Source organism: Eumetopias jubatus, unplaced genomic scaffold (genome assembly GCF_037043125.1).
Source record: "Eumetopias jubatus isolate StellerSeaLion01/CBP00866 unplaced genomic scaffold, mEumJub1_p1.0 scaffold_15, whole genome shotgun sequence".
Classification (NCBI taxonomy): Eukaryota; Metazoa; Chordata; class Mammalia; order Carnivora; family Otariidae; genus Eumetopias; species Eumetopias jubatus.
Window position 1 is genome coordinate 6415545 of NW_028274821.1, and position 18547 is coordinate 6434091.

Genomic DNA, 18547 nt, shown 5'->3' on the forward strand with positions numbered 1-18547 from the left:
TCTGTTTTCTTGGGTGGACTTGAATGATAAAGCCCCTGACAGTGGTTCAGAAAGTGGTTTTGAATTGTTCTAGGGCAAGGATGGTAGTAAATAGTTTCATATTAAAAGGAGACTCTAAATGATTAGTAGTGGCTTGCCCATTTGCAAGTCAATCCAAGCCCAGATTACCGTTATCACTATGGATGTCATTTCTTTTGTAAAACTTAATATAAATGGAGTTCTACAGTACATCCTCTTACGCCTGGCTCGTTTCACTCAGCGTAAGGGTTCTGAGATACATCAGCGTTGTTGCATCAATTAGTAATTTGTTCCTTTTGCTTTTTGCATAGTGTTTTGTATTAGGAATAAAGCTGCTGTGAACATTCATGTACAAGTTTCACTGTGAGCATGTCTTTATTTTTCTTACGTAAATATGTAGGAATGGCAGTGCTGTGGCGTATGATTAAGTGTATATTTAACTTCCTAAGAAACTGTCAAGCGGTTTTCCTAAGTGAGAAACAGCTGCTCCATATTTTCACCAACACTTAGAATTACCAGTCTTTCAAACTTTTACGTTTATGTTTTTTACAAATCTAGCTTTTGAGTTTATCTAGCCATAAAGTGAAAAAGACTACTGCCGGAATCCTGACTTGCGTGTATCTTGACATAGTCTTTCCAATTTCAGCTCTTTAGGGAGACTGTTGTGCTATTTTACTGTGGTTTTGATTTGCGTTTCCTCATGACTAACGATGTTGAGCCTCCTTTCATATGCTTATTGGTCATTCATGCATCTTCCTTTATGAAGTGTTTGTACAAATCTTTTGCCTGTGTTTTAGTTTTTTTAATTAATGAATTATAAGAGGTCTTCATAAATTCTTGATACAAGTGCTTTGTCAGATATATGAAATGCAAATATTTTCTTCCACTCTGTGACTTGCCTTTTCATTTCCTTAAAGTATCTTTTTTAACTTATTTTTAAAAGATTTTATTTATTTATTTGGGAGAGAGAGAGAGAGTGTGTGTGTACACAAGCAGAGAGGGAGAGGGTCACAGGGAGAGGGAGAAGCAGACTCCCCGCTGAGCAGGGAGCCCATATGGAGGCTCCATCCCAGGACCCTAGGATCATGACCTGAGCCAAAGGCAGACGCTTAACCGAGTTACCCAGGCGCCCCTCCTTAAAATATCTTTAAAAGATAAGTTTTTAATTTTGATAAAGATCAACTTATCAATTTTTCACTTATAACTGGGTTATTTTGCATTGTATCTAACAAATCTTTGCCTTTTCCAAGTTTAAGATAGTCTAAATTTTCAAAATCGGAACTTTTATAGTTTTAGCTTTCATGTTAGGTCTTTGACCATTTTTTGGTCTTAATTTCAACACTATTATGTAGTTTTTAGTGTACAATACTTATAAATAAATATCTTGTTAAATGTCTAAGTATTTTATTTCTATGCTATTTTAAGGGATATTTTTAATAATTTTACTTTTTAATTGTTGCTAGTATATAGAAATAGTAAATTTTTGTATTTTGGCCATCCATCCTGTAATATTGTAAATTCCCTTAGTAGGTCTAGTAGCTTTTTTTTTTTAGTTGCTTAGGATTTTTCTACATAATCATGTCATCTATGGGTAGACGCTGTTTTACTTCTTGCTTTCCAATATGATGACTCTTATTTGTTTTCTTGCCTCATTGCCCTGCCTAGGACCTCCAGTACAATGTAGACGAGAGAGTAAACATACTTGCCTTGTCCCAGTCCCAGGGGGAATGCATTCATTCTTTTACCACTAAGTGTGATGTTAGCTTGAGTTTTGCAGATGTACTCTGATTGAAAAAGTTCGTCTATTCCCAGTTTGCTGAGAGTTTTTGAGTGTTGAATTTTGTTCAATGCTCTTCCTGCATATACTGAGATGATTATATATGTTTTCTTCTTCTTGTCAATATGGTGTGTTTCAATGATTGATTTTTTTGAGGGTTAAACTTTGTATTCCTCAGATAAAATCTGAAGAATCTATTGTGATATATTAATATTTTTTTCCTTTTTCCTGGATCTTTGTGTTACTAGTGAAGGGTTTTTCTGTCAATATTTATAAGGAATATTGGCATACAGTTTTTTTCTGGTTCTGTTATTAGAGTAATGGGGGCCTTATGAAGGTAGTTGGGAAGTGTTCGTTCCTTCATTTTCATAAAGAATCTGTGTAGGGGGTGCCTGGGTGGCTCAGTCAGTTGAGCATCTGACTCTTGATTTTTGCTCAGGTCATGATCTCAGGGTTGTGAGACTGAGCCCCTGGTTGGGCTCTGTGCTCAGTGGAGAGTTTGCTCCTCTGCCCCTCCCACCACACACACACATGCTCTCTCTCTAAAAAGAAATTTTTTTTAAAAAAAGAATCTGTATAAGATATTATTTCTTCTTTAAATGTTTGATAAAATTCAGTGAAGTTATTTTGCCTCAAGTTTTTAACTATAAATTTTTGAGTCTGTTTTAGCATTTTTTTCAAGAAATTGTGTCTTAAGTTCTTAGTCATATTTATTGGCATAAACTTCATATTTCCTTCATTATCTTTAAATGTCTGTAGGATATGAATAATAGCCCCTCGTTCATTACTGATTTTGGTAATTTATGTCCTTTTAAATTTTTCTCTTGATAATTCTGAGGTTTATCAATTTTATTGATATTTTCAAAGTAGCAGTTTTGCCCTCACTGGTATTCCCTATTGATTTTTTTGTTTTGTTTTGTTGTACTTCTAGCTTTATTTCCTCCTCTTTACTTACTTGAATTTAATTTCCTTTGTTTCCTAGTTTCTGAAGTTATTTAGACCTTTCTTCCTTTTTAATAGAAGAATCTAAACCTATAAATTTCACTCTAATCACACCTTACCTGCATATGTATTTTTATTTTCTTTCATTACAATATATACATCTATTTTCAGAAGGCTCCACGCCTAATGTGGAACCTGAACTCATTACCCTGGGATTAAGGGTCACGTACTCTACCAAGCCAGCCAGGTGCCTCTACAAAGTATTTTCCATTTTCTCTTGTATTTTTTCTTTGACTCAGTTTGTTTTCAAGTTTCCTGTTTCACAGCATGTACCGAATATCTTCCTTTTATTGATGTTTTGAGTTCTGTTATTGACAGAGAAGAATATTAAATCTTTTAAAATTTGAGAATTCTTTTATGGCCCAGCATATGCTTCATCTTGATACTTATTTCATGTGTACTTGACATGAATGTATATTCTGCTGTTGTTTGGCGGAATGGTCTATAAATGTCAACTAGGTCAAGTTGGCTGATTGCAATATTCTATATATTTACTGATCTTGTGTTCTTTTTTGTTCTGTCAATTAGAAGTGTTAAAATGTCTGGAATCGTGTATTTGTCTATCCTTTTAAATTATATTTAATGTATTTCAAAATGCTCATACTAGGTGCATGGCATGTCTTCTTGATGAATTGCTTTTGGTTATTATGTCTCCCTTTATCATTGGTAATATTCCTGATATTAATACAGCCATTCCCAACTTAGTGATTAGTGTTTCCATTATATATGACTTTTCTACCTTTTTACTTTTAGCCTATCTTCATCTTTATATTTAAAGTTGGTTCCTTGTGAACAGCATATACTTGAGTTCTTGCCTTTTCATTACATTTGAAAATATATTTTTGGAATGTTTAGATCATTGATTAATGTAATTATCAATATGATTTGGGTTTAAATCTATACTCCTGCTATTTTTTATTTGTCCTATTTGATCTCTGTTCTTTTTTTCTCCTTGCATTCTATTGGGTTGAGTTTTTTTTTAATAATTCCATTTTATCACTTCTATTATTTAGCTATTAGCTATTTCTCTTAATTTTTAATTTTGATATTTAGTGGTTACTCTAGGGTTTACAACATGCATCTTTATCACAGATAACCTTCAAATAATATTATATCACTTCACAAGCAGTTTAAGACCTTGTCAGCAGTATACTTAATTTCCCCCTCTTGTCTTTTCTTTTTATGCTGCATTTTTTACTTCTACATCTATTACACACCACACAATATTTTACTTTGTTTTAAATTTATTCATACACATTTAATAAGATTATTGCCATTGCATACATTTTCAAATGATTTTTACATTAAGCCAATGTGTCAGGTAGCCATCAAAAATCTGTAGTTCACTTTATATTCTAGCTTCTTAGAATTCAGGTTTGTAGTCCAATTTAAATTCTAGCTACTTAAAATCAGCTACTTCTGATTGCTCTCATTAAGTCTTTCTATACTACAAACTCATGAGCAGCATGAATTGTAAATATGCCTGCTTCAGTGCAAACATTTTTCAGGTCTGCTCCATTAGAGCCATCTGAAAGCTCCGTAAATGCTTCATAAATGCTTCTAATAATCTATGTTGTCATGCTTTGTAATGGTACCTCCAGAGATTTTTAAGATATTTAACCTTGCTTATAGATAGATTAATGTGTATCTTTTCTGTTTATCTGGAGACAGCAAAGCAGGATCCACTGTGCTTGTTTGTAGCCATGATTATTTTAACTGTGCGGAGTATCATATCCATCCATTTGGGTAACTCCATAAAGTCCTCTGAATCTATCAGCTGAAGTACTTCCAGGAAACCAGTATCCACCAATGGCATCATTTTTTATCCATAAAACTAATGCATGACTGATGATTCCTGAGCACTTTCACCAATGTACTGGTCTACATTTAAGAAATTGTATTCCAGCTGGTTAACAGCAGCTCTTGCTATTAGTGTTTTTCTTAACTATTGGCCCATATAACAAACAGCCTTTTGGAGATATCCCTATAATGAAATAATTCTAGGTTTTAAGAGGTAGTTCTATTATTCTAGGTTTTAAGAGGTAGTTCTATTATTTCCTCTGAATTCTCTGATCTATTCTGGTAGCCCCTCCACTTCACAAAAAGAAATATTCCCTATGTCCTTAATGAGACATGTTGTAAACCAGTGGATCTTGGCAAATATCAATGTAATCAGCCAAAACAACTCTTGTTCCTGACCTCAGCTTTTTTCAAGCTGACAATGACAAGCGACAACCTATCTTGGTTCATTTAACAACGAATTTTTCTTCAGTTACCTTCTTAAGTACTTCACAAACAAGTTTGCCCAGATTTGGGTGACTGTAGTCCTTTGGATCATTTTCAGACTTTTCATACTGATTGGTAAGTTCTTTCAATTGTTCCGTTAACTGTTTAAGACAGTAGTTGATCTTGTGCTCCACCATCTTTTCTTGTGATAGCCTTGAAGCTCATTATCTCTATGGTCTGCCATGATGAGATACCATCACTCATAGGGGATGCCAAAAATGGCCAAGGCCATTGGGGTAGAAGTGGAATGAAGGAGGAGAGCAGCAGTGGAAGATGGGGGAAGAATGGCTCTGCTCATCCCAATTATCTTTCAAGGAAATCAAAAAGAAAGAAAAGGGGCACTTGGGTGCCTCAGTCAGTTAAGTGTTTGACTCGTGACTACAGCTCAGGTCATTATCTCAGGGGTCGTGAGACTGAGCCCTGCATCAGGCTCCACACTCAGCAGGGAGTCTGCTTGAGATTCTCTCCCTCTGCACCCCCCAAACTCTGGTGCACAGGCTCTAAAATAAATAAATAATTCTTTTAAAAAAATACAGTAATCAAACCAGACACGGGTGTACCATCAAATTACCAGTTTTGGGTAGTAATTTCACTTCAAAGTTAAGTAAAATACAGAGTTAATCACAGAAAAATGCTCTCATGTTTCTACTATCAAATCTACAAACCCACCTGTATTTACCACATTTTACCATCTTTATAAATGAAAGGTCCCTGATGTATTAAGGACTCATTTCTCTCTTGTGCTCTGGATCTCATTCAAAATCTTCCTCCCTTTATTATTTGCACCCCATCAGTCTTTCTCTTTTCTCATGGCTCACTCCATCAGCATATAAACTTGATGTAATATCTCCCAAATAAAAACCAAGAATCTTATTTTCTTGCCCACTATCACTTTATTTTCCTGTTCCCCTTCATGGCAAAACTTCTCAAATGGTAATCTACACTTACTGTCTTTACTTCCTTACCAACTTTATAACCTCTTCAACCCAATCCAGTTTGGAAGCTGTCCTCCACCTATACTGAATTTACCATCAACTCACTGTGGCCAATTACAGTGAACAAAGCTCCTATTACTTGATGCTTCAGTAAATAACATTCAAAATGATTGACCACGGAGCAGCTGGGAGGCTCAGTTAAGTGTCTGACTCTTGACTTCAGCTCAGGTCATGATCTCAGGGTTGTGAGATGGAGGCCCCCTGCTTAAGATTCTCTTTCCCTCTGCCCCTGCCTACCTCTCTCTTAAAAAAAAAAAAAAAAGATTGACCACTTTTCCCACTTAAAACACATTTCTCTTGCTTTCATGAGACTCCATTCTGCTTGTTTTCCTCTTTCACTGATCACTCTTTGTCTTTCTTTGCTGACTCATCCTCTAACCTCTAAATGTTAGACTGTCTCCGAACCTGATCCTCTATTTGCTTCCTTTCTCTAAAAAACATTTTCTTAAGTTACCTTAACTACATCCATTATTTTAATTGATTACCTACGTGACAGCTCTACTTAGAAATATGACATCTCAACATGTCCCAAATAGAATTCTGTCTAAACTCCTTCCTCCTCCATGAGTAAATAGCTCATCCATCAAACCAAAACCAAGGAAACATCCTTGATTTGTTCCTTTCTGTCACCCCTCCCATCAGTTGGATCTGTTTCTACTTCTTTCCATTTCTATCCATACCTCTCTAGGCTAATCTACAAGATACTTTCAGGGAATGAATGGTGAATAAATCAGTTTGGCTGGATTGGAAAATTACTCTTGAGAAATAAATAGAAATAAATCTAGGTAAGGCAGTTTGGGACCCATGTTGAAGGTCTTGGAATGACAGAAGCCTGGTTTATAAGGGGAACAGAGAGAGTTATCCCTCCTGGGCATAATTCTTCTGAAAAGTGGTACTTTTTCAATAATTTAAAGTATGTTGACATAACAGCTGTTAAGAATATGGTAAAACTGTTGTTCAACATGGTACTGGAAGTCCCTGCCTCAGCAATCAGACAACAAAAAGGAAAAAAAAAAGGCATCCAAATTAGCAAACTTTCATTCTTTGCAGACGACATGATACTCTATGTAGAAAACCTGAAAGACTCCACCAAAAAATTGCTAGAACTGATACAGCAAAGTCACAGGATGTAAAATCAATGCACAGATGTCAGGTGTACTTCTATACACTAACAATGAGTCAGAAGAAAGAGAAATGAAGGAATTGATCCCATTTACAATTGCACCAAAAACCATAAGATACCTAGGAATAAATCTAACCAAAGACCTGTACTCTGAAAACTATAAAACACTTAGGAATGAAATTAAGGAAAACACTAAGAAATGGAAAAACATTCCATGCTCATGGATTTGAAGAACAAACATTGCTAAAATGTCTATGCTACCCAAAGCAATCTACACATTCAATGCATCCCTATCAAAATACCATCAAGCAATTTTCACAGAGCTGGAACAAACAAACCTAAAATTTGTACGGAACCAGAAAAGACCCTGAATAGCCAAAGGAATGTTGAAAAAGAAAACCAAAGCTGGAGGGATCACAATGCCAGAATTCAAGCTGTATTACGAAGCTGTAATCAATCAAGACAGTATGATTCTGGAGCACCTGGGTGACTCAGATGGTAAGCGTCTGCCTTCGGCTCAGGACATGATCCCAGGGTCCTAGGATGGAGTCCTGCATCGGGCTCCTGGCTCAGCAGGGAGCCTGCCTCTGCCTCTCTTCCTGCTCATGCTCTATCTCTCTGTCTCAAATGAATAAATAAAATCTTAAAAAAAAAAAAAAAAAGACTATGACCCTGGCACAAAAAAAGACACAGAATAGAGAACCCAGAAATGGACCCTTAACTCTATGGTCAACTAATCTTCGACAAAGGAGGAAGGAATATCCAATGGAAAAAAGTCTCTTTAACAAATGGTGTTGAGAAAATTGGATAGCCACATACAGAAGAATGAAACTGGACCAGTTTCTTACACCATATACAAAAATAGACTCAAAATGGATGAAAGACCTAAATGGGAGACAGGAATCCATCAAAATCCTAGAGGAGAACACATGCAGGAAACTCTTTGACCTTGGCTGCAGCAACTTCTTAGACACGTCTCCAAAGGCAAGAGAAACAAAGGCAAAAATGAACTATTGGGATTTCATCAAGATAAAAAGCTTTTGCACAGCAAAGGAAACATTCGACAAAACTAAAGGGCAACCTACGGAATGGAAGAAGATATCTGCAAATAACACAACAGATAAAGGACTAGTATCCAAAATCTATAAAGAACTTACCAAACTCAACACCCAAAACCCAAAAAATCCAGTCAAGAAATGGGCAGAAGACATGAGCAGACATTTCTACAAAGAAAACATCCAAATGGCTAACAGACACATGAAAAAGTGCTCAACATCACTCAGCATCAGGGAAATACAAATCAAAACCACAATGAAATACCACCTACATTGGTCAGGATAGTTTAAATTAACAACTCAGGATACAACAGGTGTTGGCAAGGATGCAGAGAAAGGGGAATGTTCTTACACTGCTGGTGGGAATGCAAACTGGTGCAGCCACTCTGAAAAACAGTATGGAGGTTCCTCAAAAAGTTAAAAATAGAACTACCCTATGACCTAGCAATTGCACTTCTAGGTATTTATCCAAAGGATACAACCATAGTGATTTGAAGGTTCACATGCACCCCAATGTTTATAGTAGCAATGTCCACAATAGCCTAAATATGGAAAGAGTCCAGACGTCCATCGACAAATGAATGGATAAAGATGTGGTATATATATACAATGGGATATTACTCGGCCATCAGAAAGAATGAAATCTTGCAATTTCAATGACATGGCTGGAACTAGAGGGTATTATGCTAAGCAAAGTAAGTCAGAGAAAGACAAATACCATATGATTTCACTCATGTGTGGAATTTAACAACAGATGAACATAGGAGAAGGTAAGGAAAAATAAGATGAAAACAGAGAGGGAGACAAACCATAAGAGACACTTAACTCTAGGAAACAAACTGAGGGTTGCTGGAGGGGAGATGGGTGGGGGGATGGGGTAATTGGGTGATGGGCATTAAGGAGGACACTTGATGTAATGAGCACTGGTGTTGTATGCAACTGATGAATCACTAAATTCTACCCCTGAAATTAGTAATACACTCTATGTTAACTAAATTGAATTTAAATAAAAAATTTTTAAAAAGAAAAAAAAAATATGGCAAAAAGATGCTAGTGAAAGCAGTGTGAAAATAATACCAGGAGACAGGTGGAAAGGTGGTCAAAGGATAGTGTCTTTAAAAGGGGGGGGGGTACTTTCTTCCTCTCCAACCAATACGGCAAGCCCTACATCAGACTCCCTTTTGATGTTAAAATATGGCTCTGCCTCTGTGTCTGGTGACAGTCTGGGGTGTTAGACTCCATGTATAGGAAATGGGGACAGGTGTAAAGCTTGAGCAGAAAAGTGATATGGTTAAAACTTTGCTATGGGAAGAATGACCTGACAGTGACATGCAGGACTGAGGGAAGATAGGAAGACTAATTAGGTTATTACGATAGTCTAAACATGAAGTTATTTATAAGGGAGTACAAAAGAAGAGACTGGTGAAGGAGACAGTGAGAAGGAAAAATAGCAAGAGTGCAAGAGATAAAAACCATAATCAAAGGTTTTTACTCAGGGGTTCTGAGCTCTGATGACTTAAGGGAATTGTAGTGTCATTATTATGACTAAGTACATTAAGAAGGGAGGCTGTTTTGTGGAGAAAATATGGTAAGTTCTGCCTGAGAGTTTTGAACTGCTAGCTGTGAATAGTATTTACATATGGCTTTACTTGGTGTAATTCTTCGGATCACTCACCATGATACAAAAACAGTTTTGCAGCCTTGGTTGTAGGTTAACACTTCCCAGGTTATTGATTTGATTCAAATATATTAAATATCTATTTGCTACATCATATACATAACTGATGCGGCTTCATTTTTTACCTACCACTTATAACCCTGTACTGCAGATTCATCAGCGGTAACATCCTTTTAGAGATGTGCTGCTACTTACTTTCTGGGGTTTTTCCCTAGATATATTTGCAAGTTGTCTTTTTAATGCTAGATACTTCTTGGGTCCCTTCTCAATTAAAAATCCGTTGAGGATACATCTGAACATTTTTGTTCACCAACAATGTTCAGCATAGTGCCTTGTTCAGTGTAGGTCCTCAAAAAAAGATCTGTTAAAAGATTAAGTAAATTTATGGTTTGTTTACAACCTTGGCACATTTCTTTAAGAATAAGGTAATTCAGCACATTGAGTATAAAAAGCATCAATCAGAGTCAAAAGACCTGGGCTCTAGTCTGGCTTTGCTCCTGACCACATCTGTGACATTGGCAAGTTAAGGTAACTGCTTTGGATTTCGCTTCCCCAGCTACAAAATGGTTTCATCTAAATCTCTGATTCTTTTCTCACACTCCAGTAATCCTCCTTCAGGAAGCAAATATTATGATGATTTTGGAAAACATGGTTCAGTTCCTCAAGCAACCAAAGATATGTCTAGACTTGAAAGTGTACAATTTAAATAATACTTCCTTGTCTTTTGGCAGGGTATTCTCAAAGGCAAAGGTCACCCAGTCCAAACTTTAAAAAAAATTCATTTACTTTCAACTTTCTCTCAACAGCTAGGAAAGGCAGTATGGTCCCTTACACTGCTCCTTCCACAAAGACTTACTTTCTATATTTTATCAAATTGTTTTCCATTTAAATTCTTTTGTTTGGAGGATAGGATGTGTAGCAACACAACTAAAAATATATTCCAATAATTTCTACTGGGAACTGAAATGATTTTGTCATCTTGCCACCTGGACAATATAACCGTGGATCACTGCAGAAAGCTCATCTAAGTTTACTGCTGCTTTATATGCGCACAGTCAAAGCTGTGAAAGGCAACATAGCGAAATGGTTATCAACTTTGGCACTGGAGTCAGACTGCCTGTGTTCAAATTGCAGCATCTCTTCTTGCTACACGTGGGACTTGGATTTTATTGTATATTGCTAAACTTCAGTTTTCACACACTTAAAATGAGAAAAATAACAGTACCTACCAATTGTACGGATAAAATGAGATAATCCACATAAGAGGGTACTACCTGTTCCCAAAGTGATATACAGATTTAATGCAATCCCCATCAAAACCCCAAGATCTGCAAAAATCTAGTTTTTTGCAGAAGTAGAAAAACCCATTTTAAAATTCATATGGAATCTCAAGGGACAACAAAAAGACAAAACAATTTTGAAAAACAACAAAGTTGGAGGGCTCACACTTCCTGATCTCAAAACTTACTGCAAAAACTACTAGTAATCAATACAGTATGGTCCCACCATCAAGACAAACATATAGACTATTGGAATAAAACAGAAATAAACTCTCACATATATGGTCAAATGATTTTTCAACATGGGTGCCCCAAAATCATTCAATGGGGAAAGGACACTCTTCCACAAATGTTGCTGGGAAAACTGGAAATCCACAAGGAAAAAAATGAAGTTAGACACTTACCTTACACCATATGAAAAAATGAACTCAAAATGGATTGAAGACATAAATGGAAGAGCCAAAGCTATAAAATACTTGGAAGAAAACATAGAGAAAAAGCTTCACAACACTGGATTTGGCTATGATTTCTTGGATATGACACCAAAAGAAGAGATAAATTGGAATACATCAAAATTGAAAACTTTTGTGCTTCACAGGACACAAATCAACAGAGTAAAATGGTAACCCAAGAAGGAGAAAAAATACTTGCAAATTATGTATCTGATGAGGGGTTAATATCCAGAAGAAAAGAACTCCTATAACTTAACAACACAAAACTCAATTTTAAAAATGGGCAAAGGACTTAAATAGACATTTCCCCAAAGATACACAAATGGCCAATAAATTGCACATGAAAAGATAACCAACATCATTCGTCATTACAGTGAAACGCAAATCAAAACCACATTGCTAGAGCACGTCACACCCAATAGGATGGCTAACAAACCAGACCAGACCAAACACTGTAGCATTCTTCTGTCAAACATGAGCACTTTGTCTTCTGCGTAAATTTCATAGAATAAATATGACCTTTACTTGGCATTGCTTGTTTCTTTCCTTTTTCTCTGTGGAAATTTTATTTTTGACTTTAATATACAGTAAAAGGACATGGTTTTAATATCAAAAAGTACTTTATTATCTCCTTGTCTGACCAAGAAGCAAATTGTTAATATGGTGCATATTATCAAAATACCCTGTTAAGTTTTTTGAGAGGATCATTTAATCTTATTTATCACGAAATGAAAAAACAAGACAACAAAATGGTACTCAGGGATTTATCTCCACTGAAGGAGACCCAATTTTTGTATCTGTTAAGGAAAAACCTTTAAATTCTAGAGAGGTTAAAATCATTTGACTTTTTAGAAAGATTACATGTAGGCTAATTCTTAATTCAGATACAGTATCTGGAATATTTGCTTAAAGATCTCATACTCTCAGCTGATTCCGACACTGACATATCTTCCCTTTCATGAGGTCATTTCTGAGGTAGTGCTGGTTTGGCCCATGTCCATATGAGTACCCTCCAGAGCGATGTTTCTCAACTGTCTTTGTATTATCTCCCTTTTCCCTTCTCTACGATTTCCTTAATCTCTAATATTTTTAATTTCAGTAAATAAATTCTGATGCACAATCTTATACTACATGCTACTAGAAAATTCATACTCTGAGATTCATATATACTCCAAGCATTCAAAAGAACCTAAACTGGGGACGCCTGGGTGGCTCAGTTGGTTAAGCATCTGCCTTGGGCTCAGGTCAGATCCTAGGGTTCTGGGATTGAATCCTGCATCCACTGGGCTCCCTGCTCCGCTGGAAGTCGCCTTGTCCCTCACCCCCTTCCCCTCTCCCCTGCTGATTTCTCTCTTTCTCTCTCTCTTAAATAAATAAAATCCTTTTTTAAAAAATTAAAAACTAAAAGAACTAAACTAAAACATAAACAAGATAAAAGAACCTAAACTTATTCATTAAAAATACTATCCACTTAACTATCTTTGTGTGTGTGTGTGTGTGTGTGTGTGTGTGTGTGTGTGTGAAAAGCATCTAAACATTTTCATCTATGTATACAACTGTACCGGAAGGGATAACTGATCAAAAAATCTTTCCATTGCATACTTTCATTTGTGTTTCTAGTACCTGTTCTGATAATGTCCTACCATCTGCAACCGATAACCTGCCTTCTCAGCCGCCTGATGCCTCTGTAATACCTGTTATGCCAACTTTGCTCTATTTATTATTACTTACGAACAGACAGATCTAAAAGCTAAGCTTCTGTTCACTCTGCTCAAAGGTGACCTGCTTGGCCCCAATAAAGAGCATCTACAGGCGTGCTTCCTAGGCAAGTATTAAAATTAAAACCATTTACAAAAATCTAAGAATATGGATAACTGGAACAGGAACTCTTAAAGATCTTTTAATGCTCTTATAAGTATAAACCTGCTACAGTTATTTCAAAAATAAGATATTAAGCAATTTGCTATGCAAAGAAAGGACTTATGATGGAATAATGACCATTAACAACTTTACAAGACTGGTGTTTCAGTCAGAGATAAGGCATTTCCTTATAAATTTGGAAGACTGAAAAAGAACAGTATTTTAGGGCCTGCACCAACCAAACAATCCCATATGGCATAAGTACAATAGAAATTAACTTCTTAATCTAAAAGACAACATACTGTAATAAAGTAAAACAAAATTGGTAAGATTACAAAATTAAATATTTTAATATTCAGGATATAATGTACACTTTACTAAAAATTTGATTCATAGTAAAAGTTAAAGGCCATCTGATATGCATATTACATGAATTTGATTAATATGAAAGTTTTTAAATTCTCTTCTTTGTCATTCTGAAATCTCTCTAAATGTTCCTGTCAGCATCATGAAACACTTAGTGCTAATTATCTTGAAATTAAGTATAGCCAACCCAAATCTGTGAGTAAACATAAAGAATTTTCTCAGATCCATACTCTGATATTTTTTTTCTTAAATAAAATGAATCTTATCACATATAACCTAGTCTTTTGTTTGGATAATCCTGCTGACTTATACTTACTGTTATTATTTATTCTAATACAGCAAACTGAAAGATCTGTAATAAGTTACACTGAAAAATTAGAAAAAAAAACCTTTCATTAGAAATAATTTAAATACCAGAACTGGAGTGGATACAATGATGTTCATAAAGAGCACATTAGTAGTTAACAATCTTAGGAAGCGCTTCTTAAAAAAATCAAAAAATAAGTTCACTATTTTTTACAAAAGGCTTTCTCTGCATATCCCTATATCAGTGTGTATAACCCCCCACTTCCTTGGTTAGGTGACAATAAAAAAGAAAATAACTTCTGAATATTTATTACACCAATATTTCAATTTTGTGGAAACATGCTAAAGGCACAATAAAGAAAATAACACAGTCTCAATAAGCAGACCACATAATGCTACTCCCATGGAGAATGGCTCCCCCCAGGTATAGAACTATAGGTACTTTCTTATTTCTACTCCACAATAAAAGTATTTAAATAAAAGTTAAATATCAGAAGTTGTATTTGTGATAAAAATTTCACTTGACTTTAAAGCTTAAGTCTTAAGTTGTAAGAAAACACCTTTTCACAGCAAATTATAGTGCAACTGGCAGCATATATATGGGTAACATGTGAAAGTGACTATTTCCCAAAGTAGCCATGGATGTAGAGCATTATTTATATAAAGATTATATAACTTAATGTACTGCAATATTTACAGAATTACAGAATTCTAAGAAAATCTTTACCCTCATTTCTAAAGAATAATAACTTGAAGAAACATTTTGGCATTAACTGATACAATAATTACTTACCTATTTCTTGTGCAGAACCAACTGAACAGCTGCAGGTTAACTTCTTTTTATGCACAGTCAGAATAAAAATTTAAAACATTGCAAATCTTCAATGAATAATTCTCCTGCAAACTTAGGAATTTTACAATAAGGTAGTCATCCCACTTTTACTTCAGAATGTTTATGTGGGATTATTTTCCCTAAAACTAAAAACTGAAACATTAAGAGAAAAAAATTTTAAGTAATCTAATTAATACCTTTGTTTTAAAAACAAACATAATGTTATAAACCTTTAAAAATCTGCTTTTTAAGTACTTAAGTTTCTGAAATCAAGCATATTGTACGATATGCTACTTTTGACGTGAAAAGTAGCAGCACGGAAGATCTCTTAATTGCATTATGTATACAGATCTTTGAGGAGTCCACAAATTAAATAAAAATTATATTCAAATTTCATTAAAACATCAGAAATCTTATTTAAAATCTAATATACTATCACTGTAGATGTTTTCTGCATTTGGTAACTACTGAAATGCTTTAAAGATAATGTAAAAAGCATTTCTACCCTTTCCTTCCTTCCAACCAAAAAATCTCAAATTTTATGTCTGAGGCAATTTTTTCTTATATAATTTGCATTTCAAAGCCAGCTCCAAAAATAGATAATCAAAAGTTTTTAAGTACACATTTAAAAAAATAGCATATACCACTGAAAATAAACTATTTTCTTTTTAACTGAAATACTAAGTATTTTAAGCTTTGTATAAATAACACACACAACCCCCCACCACCACATTTTAGGTATGGTTTCCACTTTGGAATAGCACTAAAACAAAGGACATAACAACAAATAATTCTTTATACTTAATTGAAAATATGTATCTCTCATTCGTCTTAAAGACATACATTATGAATTTTCTACTGGCATTCTTGAATAAAATTAACAAGCATACTTTTTCACCAATTTATCCTCATTTCTCCCTTGTATATGAGAATCTAACAAAAGGAAATCTTTTCTATGACTGCAAGAGATTTCTGAAACCCCCTAAAATATATATTCTTTAGAAAAAAATTCCTAACCTATTATGCATCTTAATAAGCACATACATTTAAAAAACAATATATTTTATGGCTTACGCTTAAATTTAATGCATGACCAAAGGTCCCAGGGATTGAAAAATCTTATTAGCAGCCAAGAGCTAAATGGATGACAATATTCCTGGCATTCATAATCTCAAAATTATAAAAGAAAACTATTCACTGTAGTCTTAGAAAAATTTGGAGATAGTTCTATTTTAAAAACATACTCACCACAAACAGATACAAGGGAGACAAATAAGAAAATAGATTGTGTTATATCTTTGTAAACTTGTTCCATTTCAAAATGTATTCTTTAGGGTCAGGGAAATTTCCTATACAAACGAAACTAAACATTTGTTCCCTTTGCTTTGAAAAATATTTACAGTACATAGAACTACAAGCTAAAAGTGTACATCTGCTTATATTGCTGGCCAGTGATACAGATGAACAGGAACACAAGGTGCTTATTCAATTATCTGAGCATCATAATTTGTATAGTGACATTATTGTATATCAACTATGGAAAAATTAGGAAACATGACCAATGAATACCAGCCCTTGTGTAAAACATCACACAAGATGCCAAGGTATTATACATTCACTGTGGTAAAAACTGTATATACATATTCTGTGCATCTTCAACATTGCAAAATTTACATTACAATTTTTTCATCTTTCAAAATTCTGAGTTGAAAAAAAGCCTATTTTTTTCTTTTGCCAAAGAAAAGTTATGTTAACTGACTGATTAGGTTTGTAAAACTTTTTACAAAATTCTTTGCTAAGGACTTCTCATCAAGTCTTTTCACTGATGTCCTCATGAAGAAAAACTCACTAAACTTTGAAAGTTTTGAACGGATATTTCCACATCTTTGCTGGCTAGCATCATGATATACATAACAATGGTATATGTAATAATAGTCCACAGTAATGTGAAATACAAAACTTTGTTCTGTAAGTCTATTTTGGTCTCAGAGTGAAGTTCGTTTCTTTCATCCAGCCATGTTGTCCCTTATTTGATCAACTCGAAGAGCTAGGTCTCTAAAAGAGGGGCGTTGATTGACATTATTGTTCCAGCATTCTGTCATGATCAAATAAATCTAGAAAAGAGAAAATAAAGCAATTACAATGAACATAAAGTGCCATCTTTTAATTGGTGGAAGACATGAATTGAGAACTCCCACTTAATTCTCCTATATAGGCAAATGTCATGGTTATGCCTAGAACCACAGTCATATGATGATGCTATTTATCCAAGAGCTCAGCAAATTAAATGTTATAAAGTGACCTGAAATCCCTGTGTAAAAAGGAAATAAAAACACCTCATGAATGTGGATAAAAAGGGTTTTTTTTGGTTACCTCATCTGGACATCCATCTGGTCTTGGTAATCTTCCATTATTCTTTAGGAGTTCTATCAAATGAAAGACAATCATCTGTCCTTGTTTGTCATTGCCAATCATACGCATAAATTCCTGTAATACAAACCCACTTTTCAATGAGATTTTTTTTTTTTGGTATATTTAAATTGAACCAGCTTTCCCAACTTCTAGTAAGTGTGAAAATTTTGTTTATGTATGTCTTCTTATATGTTTGAGACCTTTTAAGAACAAACTATTTTGGGCATCAAAACCTTTCTTTTCAATCATATTTCAGAAAAGACAATTGAATGTGGAACCCCTATCATGCCATTTCCATAACTATAATATACTTGGCACAAATTCCCTGAGAAGGGCCCGAATTAAGCGAACTAAAACATATTTACTTTTTTTTAATTGTTGCTTTAACATATCATATTTCAGCGGAAATAAAATGTTGACTGTAAAAGAGGACATAATAAAAAGATAATGCAGAATGCATATTTAAGCATAAATGCAATGGAGAGAAAATGTTCATATGTTAAAAATTCCTAAAATTAAAGTCTGAACTATAAGCTAGAGAAATATTTATGATGAACACATCGCTTATTTATAGAGTGTTCTTATAAGTAGTAAGGAAAATTATGAATATAAAAATGGGCAAAGCACATGAGATAACGTACACACATATATATACTCCAAATAGCCAATAAATATGTACTCAATCACACTAATAGAAGTACAAATTAAAATCACATAAATATAACTTCTATCAATTTGACAAAACCGCATAAACATACAATGGTCAATACTGGCAAATGGTACAAATGGTAAAATGTAAACTCTTATGCACTATCACTGAGAGTACAATCTGGTACAACTTTTCTGGAAAGCATTTTGAGATAATCACAAACCTTTACAAGAGTTCATAATCTCTTATCTATAATTACACTTTCATTCTAAGGTGACAAGAGATAAATATTTAGACGTAAGGATGTTCACTATGTTCACTGAAGTATTACTTAAAATTAAGACTGAAAAATGGAAAAGAACTGTCCAGAAATTATATCCTTATGATAAAATGCTACTTGGAAGTTAGAAGTCATATTTATAGAAAATATTTACTAATATAGGTAAAATATCCATG

General features: G+C 34.4%; 1 protein-coding gene and 1 pseudogene across 3 annotated transcripts in view; both read right to left on the reverse strand.

The window, feature by feature from the left end:
• Positions 1-4023: 4023 nt before the first annotated feature.
• LOC148162360 (26S proteasome regulatory subunit 10B pseudogene) lies at positions 4024-13100 on the reverse strand (annotated as a pseudogene).
• Positions 13101-13852: 752 nt separating this feature from the next.
• Positions 13853-18547, reverse strand: part of JAK2 (Janus kinase 2) — a 147628-nt gene continuing 142933 nt past the window's right edge. For all 3 annotated transcript variants that reach the window (XM_028117334.2, XM_028117335.2, XM_088019163.1), the window contains 2 exons: positions 17404-17517; positions 13853-17144 (listed from right to left, as the gene is read on the reverse strand). In XM_028117334.2, coding sequence (XP_027973135.1) covers positions 17037-17144; positions 17404-17517 — 222 coding nt within the window. In that variant the 3' untranslated portion in view covers positions 13853-17036. The remainder of the gene's footprint in view (positions 17145-17403; positions 17518-18547) is intronic.